The sequence below is a fragment of the Erigeron canadensis genome, chromosome 2, assembly GCF_010389155.1.
Source record: "Erigeron canadensis isolate Cc75 chromosome 2, C_canadensis_v1, whole genome shotgun sequence".
Classification (NCBI taxonomy): domain Eukaryota; kingdom Viridiplantae; phylum Streptophyta; class Magnoliopsida; order Asterales; family Asteraceae; genus Erigeron; species Erigeron canadensis.
Genome location: NC_057762.1, coordinates 40,138,640 through 40,150,306, shown reverse-complemented (window position 1 = coordinate 40,150,306; position 11,667 = coordinate 40,138,640). Strand labels below are relative to the sequence as shown.

Genomic DNA, 11,667 nt, shown 5'->3' with positions numbered 1-11,667 from the left:
ACAAAATAGAAAAGATCGAAAAAAAAAAAAAAGAGTTAATTACAGAAATCATCCTTGTCGTGGTACCCAGTTTGCAGGTTTCATCCTTAACTTTCAAAAATTACAGTTTTAGTCCAAAAAACTTTGCTCCGTCAACAGTTTTAGTCCTGACCATAAACGTCCGTTTAAAACCAAGTCACGTGATTCACACGTGATGGGTAATCTCGTAAATTGATTTAATAATACCCAGAGTTAATTACAAAAATCGTCCCTGTTGTAAACGGTTACTTGCAACTTTCATCCCTAACTTTCAAAAAAATTACAATTTTAGTCCAAAATTTTTATCCTCAGTCTCTATGAAAATAAACATTTACACACCAAAAAAAAATCCTAATTATCCAACTTCTTCTATTTCTATCTGATATAAATTCACAAACAATCTTAACTAACACCTTACTCTTTTTTTGAAAACTAGAGATTCAGACTCTCTTGGATTTAAGTATTTATGGGTTTTAAGTAATTGATATATTTTTTTTTACTTAGTTTTATTTTTGTTTTGAGAACTTAAAAAAATAGAGGAAAAGCTAAGAATAATAAAGATGGTGAGATTTTTATAAGATTTTTTTGTTTGTGAGTTAATTGTATATAAAGAATAGATCTAATATATATAATTATATATTATGTTTGTATACAGATCATGTATTGATATGAAAGTAATGAGATTTGGAGTTTCATTATATTTTGGATTAAATTTATGTTTGATTTTGGATTTGGAATTGTATCTGTGATATATGTTATGCATTAGAAATCCAAATGATTTTGTGTTTAATTTTATTTTGAATTTTGGACCAAAACTGTAATTTTTTGAAAGTTAGGGATGAAAGTTATAAGTGACTGCCCACAACAGGGACGATTTCTGTAATTAACTCTGGGTATTATTAAGCCAATTTACGAGATTACCCATCACGTGACCTGATTTTAAACGGACGTTTATGGCCAGGACTAAAACTGTTGACGGAGCAAAGTTTTTTGGACTAAAACTATAGTTTTTGAAAGTTAGGGATGAAACCTGCAAGCTAGGTACCACGACAGAGACGATTTCTATAATTAACTTAAAAAAAAAAAAAAACAATTGGTTTTGGTTTTTTGAAATTTTTATTTTTTAATACAAATATCAATTGTATATATTAGATAATAAAAATACATAACAACATCAATTTGAGTTAAAGCTAAAATATTAAATCAGGTAAAATTGTTATAAACTTTTATTAGAAAAAACAAAAACAAAAGGACCAAACCAAAATCTCAAACATCAAATTGACCAAACTTTACTCTTTATCACAAGGCGTTGACTATATATTTTTATCACAAAGGGTTGTAAAACATTTTTAAATTTTTGAGTTTTGAGTAATGTTAGAGTGAAAGGAAAAAAAAATTTGTACTAACAAAGTTTACAAGCATATGTGGCATTTATAAATCATAAACCATCAATGGAGTTATTTTTTTTTTTTCTCTTTATTCATTTTCTCTTCTTATTTCATTGGTCCACATATGTTTATAAACTTTTTTGTTAATATTTGTCTGTCACTCAAGCATTTCTCTTAAGTTTTAACATAAATACTGGTTAATAATTTTTCCTCTAAAAGAGAAATGTCAAATGTCCGATCTTCATTTCTTATAAATACAAAGGGGTTATGCGAGAGGCCTTCTTTATACATGAAATCTAGAAATATTTTATATCTTAATAAAGTAAAACTGTTTATATCTTAACTTTTTTTTTTCATACATTTAAAATCGAAAATAAATGAGATTAAGTAACTTACTTGGTTAATTTGAATGATTTGAGAAATATAATTAATGTGCTTTATATTATGTGAAGTATATTTGGACAAATTGTTTTCAATAATCATGATTAGTAACTGCAGTATATTGAGGAACTTGATCAGCCTAATCATCCTCATCTACGTATAGTTAATTTGGAAATCCAGAAATGATCTCAAATTCTCAAACAAAACACCATCTTTGCGTTACTTGGTAAAGGAACTCAAGTCACTTAGCTTTTTGTGGTTATTTCATAGAGGTTCAAAACTCGAAATTGATTGACAAAAATGGTGTAGCTTTAATTTTTGATTTTGTGTTTTTTCATTCGTTTATGTTTTTATTTTGTTCCTTTGTACCCTATCTCCTCGCTAGTTTCTCTTAATAAAATATTTTGAATGTTCTAAAAAAAAGTAACCGTAGTACATTAATCGATCATTGGAAACAATGAATAATTAGATAAATAAATGCATGACGGTCTCTTCACAGCCACTACCTATTTTTGCCGGCTATACTATGGAAAATGTCATTCTTAGGTATCTCGGATCGTCCCCACCTTGTTGCTTTTAGACCGAGTCGGATTGTCTAGTTTTTGCTTTAAGAACACATTTGATGTAACAATTATTTTCTTTTTCAAACCTAAAAAACACATTTAATATGTCGTTGTGTTTACGGATGGACGGCTTATTGAGTTTTTCTCATAACTTGAGTAATTAAGATGCCTGAATGTTCTATGTGGTTGGAGTAACTCAACAATTCTGTTAGCTGACCGTTAGAAAGGTAACACGTTTAATGTTTTTCAAAAGAAACAAAATTAAGACGTCAATTTTATATGTAATAAGAAAAGAAATCTAACAAATTAAGGACGTACCAAAAGCATTTTCAACATAGATCTCACTGCATTAAGTACCACCTAATTGGTATTTTTGGAGCAGGGAAACCCATTGATAAAATGACTTTAAGAAGATATATATTTACTTATTAGAAAACTCAAAATAGTGAAAATACTAGAAGTTTATGTAAGTCAATAAATATCAAGATGAACTTTTTTTAGATTTGTAGTTTATGTGAAAGTGAATGAACCAGATTTGAAAAACATGCATTCTATGAGGCTATTTGGGTAATTTAACTGATTTGGGGATGAATATTTTTTTTTAATGCTCATTGCATAGGGATTTTTTTTAAAGCTCCTTGGTGCTTTTTGTTTAATGTAAAAAGCCTAAGCCCTTTATCCTCTTGCCAAACAGACCATGTTTACAAAGTGGCCAGAAATCTAAAATGTACATGTAACCACAAGTCATGCTCAAAATCCTCTACTGCTAGTTTTGATTTATTACAGCAAAAAGGAGCAAAAAAACAGATAGGAATTAATCATAATATGTAACTTGTTTGAACTTCATAATATGTCAAATAACCGAATTTATAATATTAATAATTATTATTATAATTATATTGAACAAATAACCGGATTCAATTGATCCTTTAAAATTTTAAATAGGAATTAATCACATTATCACCAAGTCATCAACCAAGTCACACGAATTGGGTTTATGTTTATGGATTGGCCCATTGGACCACGGCAACTGTTTTCATTCATTATTTCATTATCATTATCATTAATATTTAATCTCAAATTAAGACTTGGTCCAACTAAACTAAAGATAAGGAGGCCCCAACATAAACATGTTTTAACACATAAAAATATTCAGAAGATTAGGTTATAGCTAATATAATAATAATAACTATTTAGCCTAATGATATAGGGATTAACTTTATAACCATAACCAAGAGCATACGACTCTATATAAGTTAGTTAGTTAGTTAAACTATTGATAAACTTTACTTAAAAAATAAATAAAGTAATGTTTTTTGTTTTAATTTTTGAACGACCAACTATGTGCTTTATAACCCAAACTCCGTTCAAAGGTCAATGGTTAAAATCTACCATCAGTTCGTCCAACCCAGTAGGACAAAGCAAAGACTCGTTAGTCCTACGATTTGGAGAAACCTATCTACCTCTCCTCCCATAAATATGACAACGAATTAATAGTAAAGCTTGGTGTTTGCTAAAACTTGAACTCGAGTCTGCTCAAATCAAAACCCTCATTGCATAACTCACATATCAATCCTCTTATGAAGACCGAATAGATGGACTAACTATTGAAGAAAGTACGAAAAGATGTATGTTGGCTAAACTAATGCCAAACCTTCAAAGATTTCATCCAAAATACAATTTCAAATGTCATCTCAAAAATCGTATATAATATGTATGTTAAATTTATACATTTTTTCGTACATTTAAACTAATGATAAAAATATGAAAATATGTATAAAGTTAAATATATTTTGGGATGCTCAACCTACATTTTCCAAATATGCTTTGAAGGAAATCTTTGAAAGCTCAATCGCATTTTCTTAATGGTGGGATGACTATCTTTCGAACTAATGTACTATATATATCTATCAGTATTTAGAAAATTATACCGCACTTTGTCAAAAAAATTTCACCACCTATCTATACTTCTATACTCCCTATTAAAAATTATCCATTGAAAGTTTACACAATTTGGAACATGCAATTTTACTTTTTATGCGCTTGGTCATCTCCTTACTCCAACAATCTGAATTTTCCAACTCCCAATAAAAATTACCAATTAATGATATATTACACTATTAATCCTTATTATTTTAAAATATCTAAATTAACTCTTTACATCAATTACTTTTACATCAATTATTTACACCACTTGACGTCACCTTTACCACCAAAAGTCGTCCCCCACCACCACACCCTCGCCGCCCCAAACACCGCCGCATAGCGCGGGTACCGTGCTAGTAAACATTTACGATTAAGCACATCACCACACCAAACATCTAATCCCACCACCAACCACTCGCGACGTCATCAAACACCACCATAAACTGCCAGATGTATGTTAATTTAGAATGAAAATGATAAATTATAGAGCTAAGAAGGCAAATAATAGTAGCATTTCAACCACATTAAGAATCTAACTAATTTTCAATTATGTTAAATGGGTTATCAATATCATATATTCTACTTCTTTGACTATTTCTTCTCGCAAAAATAAATAAAAAATAATGTTCCGCATAATCAAAAACAATCTTACACTAATTTTCAATCCAATACCTTTTATACGCAGTGTCTTTAATTATGGATCAAGAAAATGAGGAATTTGCTCTTACTCGTTTGATCATATTTATTGCAAGTATTTTGACTTTGTCGATTGTCTCTGGATATCACGAAATATTTACAAGGATAAAACAGATTGACAACTTTCATTCAAGACAATTATGAGTTCGAGTTTGAACGAAGTGAGAAATTGAGACCATGATACATGGAGAGACACAAATTTTTATTTTTTATTTTTTTAACAGTGAGTTAATAGTCAATAGTTAGCATTTGAGAATTGAGAACACTATGACATCCAATTGGACAGTATGCGGAGCTCAAACCACATATGCTTAAGATAAGTTTTTTCATCTCTTTTGTATTCTTAGTTGTTAAAGTCCCGAAATGGTTACAGATTGTGTTATTTTGATGTATATCTAGAATAGTACTTGTTTGTATCATGCATGTTCTTTGAACTTTGTACATTTTTTTTTCTAACTTCTTGTTAGAGTTTCTTTTATTAATATAACTCATTTTGTTGTTATACAAGTATTAAAGTAAAACAAATAATATAATATCTTGACTATTAGATTATAGTTAAATTGATGCACGGAGATTCATGAAGCAAATTGATTTACGATGATTTTTATGATGCACAATGATTATCACTGGAAAAAACCTTTTTTTTATTTTAGAATAGTGAAGGGCCGGACCATGGGTATCCGGACTGGATACCGAGGGCCTATCCGATCCCCTCCCCTCGCCCGCCTCACCCGGTAAATTCAACTTGCACGCCAAGAATATTGGCTAGTAACAATGCTCGAGATGGGATTCGAACATGTGACCCTTGTAACAACATCCGGGGTGTCCAAGCACCGCGCTAACAACCTATTGTTTTACTTTAATAGTTGTTTTATTTTACCTAAAACCTATAATATATATATATATATATATATATATATAAACAAAAATATATTCAGTTTATTTGTCATTCATTAATTGTAAGGCTCATGCTCATTAGGTTGAGAGAAGTAGTATTGTTTAACATGAGACAACTTGCACCATTTAACATAGTGAGTTGCCTTGGACAACCCCTTAAAAAAGTCAGAGTGGAGTTGTTTAGCTGGGTGGAAGGGCTTCCGATAAGTGGCTCATATATGGACGCCTAGGAGCCTAATTGCCAAGCGAAGATAGTGTTCGTAGCCGCTCATTGACAATTAGCCTCTGGGCTGGCGGGTTAGCATCCCATTCCCTTTATTATCAAATCTATTTACAAACCAAATACACCCTTAAATAATTCTCCCGTGTCATATCATAGACAATTTATTTTATAATTATGAAAATATATAAATAAATAAATAATATGAATATATATTAAATACTTAGAGATAAAAATACATATGAATCTAACGGTGGAAAAGAATTGGAAGAGAGATGTTGATGCTAGTTGTTGCCGGCAAAATATAATAAATACAAAACGTTGGAGACGTGTGTCTATTAACATATTTCATTGACTTCTTTATATCATTTTTTATTCCATTTTCCTTTCATTCTTTTTTTAACAATTCATTCACCAACAAATACTTATACACCACCATATATATACACACACAATATAAAAAATACAAAAATACTGTATATATGTTGTAACATACAAATATACGTTGCCTTTCAGCCTTTGCTTTGGTTAAGGCAGTGGTATGTTTTGTACCTTTTCAATGGTAATAAAAATTCTGTCTGCAGTTTCAAAATTAAAAAAAAACATATATATAACATATTTATATGTCTGTATATGTATATGTATATGTATGTGTATAATATATGGTAGTAAGTATTGAGTTTAGGTCCACCAACTGGTGGTTAGCCTTAGATAAATTCCCATATTTTCAAGCAATCATTTTTACTAAACAAACAAACCACCAAATTCAACCAAACCCCATTTCATTATCTCATCCAAAATCATATAAAATCTTCAAATTTTGTCCCCACGTGAGAATTATACTTACAAGGTTACTTCTCTACTTTTCTTTTTAAATTATTTTATATGTTGTTATATATATTTTTCTATGAATTTGGTGTTTGCACTACTTATAACAACTTTTGTATAGTTATTATTATTATATCATTTATATAATACTGTTTTTGTTTGCTTGTCATCCAATTATTGTCAAGTTTAATCTTTGTTTAATTATGGGAGGTGGTCATTGTTCAATGATAAGAATAGTTGGTTGTGTTCATTTCTTTCTATTTTAGATTTTTTTTTTTTTTATACATGTATATAATCCAAATAGTTGTATTATAATATTGTCAAGAATCATTATATTTTTCTTCTTGTTCATATTCAATTTTTGTCTCCCTTTTAGGAAGATTTTTGTTTCATTTGCTTCTTTGGTTCTGTCTTCATGTTTTTCTAGATTATAACTTCATAGGTTTTTTCTCTCTCTTTCACACATACACATAGTGGACTTCTAAGCTTTGAGGTATGGATTCATATATTTCGTACTTATTTTGCTTTTTGATGCCTACAAATTAATTGTATTATTGTACTTATTCAGATTATCTAGGGAGTGCAATTTTTTTTTTAAATTTATTTTACTTAGAGGTACACGAATTAACCAGCGTATCCCCGTGCCCATTATGTCCATCGTGTAATTTTTGTGAATTTATTTGTATGGAAAGTTTTTTTTTTTTTTTTTGTTTAAGAAGTTATTAATCATGCCATGTGACATGTGTTTTTATTTATGCTAGTATTTAGTTAGGTCTGGTTATTGTATAGTTGTTTAGAATAGCAAGACACTAAAATAAGAAATTTTGTGTTCTGTTTTTTTGGCTTTCTTACACTTTTTCTTTTGGTGTGTTTTGCTCTTTTTGATAGTTTTTTTTTGTATTTCTTGTTGAATTAGGGAAGATATCAGGTCGTAAAGAGATTGTTTGCCGGTTATTTGTAACCGGTTTGATAGTTAGGAATTAAGATGGCTACTTATTATCCTACTAGTTCAAGCAATCATCAAAGAGATGTCTTTCAAAATTCATATATTTCAAGTGATTCATATCAAGAATCACCTTGCCCACCTGTTGATATGATGTACCAAAACCAAACGTCTAACGACACCTCTTTCTTAGAGCTTTTATCCGGTAATATGCAACCAAATTCTCAAATTCTATCACGAGTTGAGGACCACGATGAACATAACTTGAATTATCAAGAATTGTCGCTCAGTCTAGGAATGCAGTTACCTTCTTCTTCCATGGATTTACCTGCTTTTCAATACAATTACTTGAATTCCCATCTACAAAATTCAAGTGATCATGGTTCTCAAACGCATAAAGTAGAAAACACCGAGTATTTGTCATTCAACTTGGTCGGTACTCCCAAAAATGGAACTATGAACAACGGTCAATGCTCAATTTCAGATGCATATGATGGTTCATATGGGGTTGTTGGCAGAATCATTGACTCCAAATATCTCAAACCGTCACAAGAATTACTCGATGAAATAGCTAACCTTCGTGAAGCACTTAGTCAGCTAAAGATGAACAGGCTTAGCAATCTACACAAACTTCGTGTCGATGGTGCTAATGAAAAGGGTTCCAAATCTATTCATCAATCTGGTACTGTCGAATCTGCTACTAGTTCATCTGGTGAACTTTCGGCTTCTGACAAACAAGATTTGCAAAACAAGTTGACAAAATTGTTTTCGTTGTTAGATGAGGTAACCCTTTTTTTCATATTTAATATGTATTTGTTAAATATTTACATTGTAAAGTGCGTACTGATAAGGGGACATGACATATAGGTAGATAGAAAATACAGAGAATATTGCCAGCAATTGCAAAGTGTTGAAGCAGGATTAGACATGGTGTCTGGATGTGGGGCAGCAAGACCATACACAGCACTTGCACATCAAACAATATCTCGCCATTTTCGGTGCTTACGTGACGCTATTAATGACCAAATTCAGGTGACCCGTAAAAGCCTGGGAGACCAAGATGATTCATCAGACCGTGTGTTACCACGTCTACGTAATGTGGAAAAACAGCTTAGACAACAAAGAAGTTTTCATCAGCTTGGAGGGACTCGTCATACGTGGAGGCCACAAAGAGGGTTACCAGAAGGCTCGGTTTCCATTCTTCGTGCTTGGCTTTTTGAGCATTTTCTTAACCCGTATATTCTTTGCTGCTTATCTTTTACCAGTTTTCTGTTTGTTTGTCGAGTTTGTCTGTATGTATTTAGTTTTTTGATGTTAATGTTCTACAGTTACCCGAAAGATTCAGAGAAAATCATGCTAGCAAAACAAACCGGTCTCACCCGTGGCCAGGTAAACACAATTTTCATATATCGACATACCATGTTTACATTAAGCTAATTACATGAAAATGTGATCTACCTTTCTCAACTATCTATTCACTAAATCTTCAAGGAAGATGTTGTTTGGGTCCAAAATTCAAACGAAAGTTATTGGTTTTTAATCTCCTTGTTACATCATTAATTTTGTATTTGTATTGTAATTCTAGTTTGCCATAATGTATCATCAAGTTGGAATCTTCTTTATTCCCATATCTTTAAGCTATTCTGTTTTGCCAAAAATTTTTATTGTTGTTGAAAGTTTGTTTTTGTTACTACTAACTACTAAAAAAATACTCTCCTTCCCATAATAAGTGTCCTTGTTGGAATTGGCCTACCAGTTTCCAAAAAGTTACTATCAACTAATAAGATGTCGCCTTTAATTTTTAGTAAAATTTTTTTTGATTGGTAAAACTTTAGAGTTTAGATTGGATACTTATTTTGGTATATACAAAAATAGTAACATGAACATTTATATGGGACAGGGGAGTAGTGGAGTACTATATTACCCAGAATCGAAACTTGGAAAAACTGGTTTCCTGTTTGAAGTCTTTATTGTTTGGGATGATACATAGAAGAAAGATTTTAAAAGCTGATGTATACATGTTTCTATTATTAGATTGCAAATTGGTTCATCAATGCACGAGTGCGCCTATGGAAACCCATGATTGAAGATATGTACAAGGAAGAATTTGGAGATGAAGAAGGCAATTATGTCTCATCACAAGAACATGCAGTCAAAGCATCAGTCCATAACTCGTCGTCTTCAGAAGATAAAGATAAAGTATTGGGTCCTGTAGATGGACATATCGGTCAATCTAGTGATTCAAATCCTGAATTTTTCAACCAGATGGAGGTCAGCAGGTTTGGCGAACCCCAGTTATTATCTGATTATGTTGTATAATAAAAAATCGTTACACTAAGTGATGAAAAAACCATAGCAAAGAAGTGCACATGACACACACGTATGTTGATATCGGATTGAATTGTGTAAATACGGATGTGAATATAGGTGGTGTTTTGACCCTAGAACGGTATAGTAAAGAATTTTTCACCAAAGATCAGCATGTAAGTAAACATATTGTGAATTCTTTCGATTAAACAAACTTGTTATGTGTTGAAAATAGATGTGATATGAATGTACCTTTCTTATGTAATAAAACAACACATTTGTTAACTTCTTTTTTATGATGAACACAGTGCAAACCGTTGATGTCTCTACTAGGCTTCCAAGTTTTATGAGAAATGATAAATCCTTTTACCTGCAGTTACCATTTATCCGAAAGCCTTTAAAGTAATGGGCCCATATCCAAGTATGTTAGAGCTTACACATCTATCATATTGGCACATTAGTATCACACACACCCAACTCACTCAAACCCACTTATTGTCATGGTATAGGGCTTGGATCACACTCCTCTCACATCGCCACATGAGCAATAATACCTTGGTCACTTAAAACCGCTAAAAAAACTAACTAAAAAGTAAAGCAGTGCTTAGGTCCCATTCTCACGCCTCTACGAACTGGCCTCATATCCTTCTTCACGCTGCCACCAAGGTAGCTCATCTGGTGCTAGCGCTTGCAACTATCACATGGGCTTCACGACCACTATACCGTGTGCTCTTAAATAAACGACATCTAGAAATAGGAGCAATGTTTATAGGAGGAAATAGCAATGCTACATTTTCTTAGGGGGAGGGGACCAGTTAATCTATTGAACTTATGTCCTATTTACAGCAATTTCAGTTGGGTATAGATAGGTGAGTCATATAGGTTTTGTTGCATTGTAAAGATGAGTAGGCTGCATGTGAGATTACTAGTTTTAGCTGTTTCTTAGCATGATCAGTTTAGACATATATATAACCTTTATACATATTTCTCCACTTTAGAAGCTTCTGTGAATGCCTATGAGGGGTCTGAATTGTGAAAGTAATTGCCATTTATTACCTCCACTTGTTTTTGTGTACCAACACCCTCTGTTTTTTCATCATCTTGGAAAGATGGTTCTTTAGTTTCCATAGTTTATTTGTAGCAAGATCATCACTTTTTCTTGAAATTTGGACTGTTATTTAAGTCTTCAGTTGACCAATCTCTTTGACTTTCAAACAAAGTTTGACCAAGTTCTTCTTCAAACCCATGGATATGAGTATATATCTACCATATATATTCCTTTGGTGATAGAATGGCTAGATCCATGAATGATCAATGTTTCCAAACATTGTATTGGAAGAAATAATTTACTTGACTGGTCATGTTATCCCAATTTTAACTTAAAGTAGAATTTTCGTTTTTGAATATGATCAAAAAATCTCACAAAAATGGTCACAAGGACCGCGAAGGACGATGTGGACAAACTAATGTATGACGCGTTTACATTAGGATAAAGTGGTG

At 31.6% G+C, this 11,667-nt stretch overlaps 1 protein-coding gene across 2 annotated transcripts; it reads left to right on the top strand.

The window, feature by feature from the left end:
• The first annotated feature begins 6,835 nt into the window (after positions 1–6,835).
• Positions 6,836–10,399, top strand: LOC122589680 (BEL1-like homeodomain protein 3). Of its 2 annotated transcripts, none has more exons than XM_043762003.1 (5): positions 6,836–6,939; positions 7,834–8,643; positions 8,728–9,095; positions 9,189–9,249; positions 9,895–10,399. In XM_043762003.1, exons 2-5 carry the CDS (start codon positions 7,903–7,905, stop codon positions 10,177–10,179), a joined length of 1,455 nt encoding a protein of 484 aa, XP_043617938.1. In that variant the 5' UTR covers positions 6,836–6,939; positions 7,834–7,902; the 3' UTR covers positions 10,180–10,399. The 2 variants fall into 2 exon arrangements, with proteins under 2 accessions (XP_043617938.1, XP_043617937.1); XM_043762002.1 differs by lacking the exon at positions 6,836–6,939 and adding an exon at positions 7,255–7,410.
• Positions 10,400–11,667: the final 1,268 nt, after the last annotated feature.

What these genes read in the sequence shown, in the direction of transcription:
- LOC122589680 (XM_043762003.1), top strand. Translation starts at nt 7,903, where the DNA reads ATGGCTACTTATTATCCTACTAGTTCAAGCAATCATCAAAGAGATGTC. An exon ending in TGTTTTCGTTGTTAGATGAG is followed by an intron (nt 8,644 to 8,727) that starts GTAACCCTTTTT and finishes CATGACATATAG; the next exon opens with GTAGATAGAAAATACAGAGA. An exon ending in CCGGTCTCACCCGTGGCCAG is followed by an intron (nt 9,250 to 9,894) that starts GTAAACACAATT and finishes TTCTATTATTAG; the next exon opens with ATTGCAAATTGGTTCATCAA.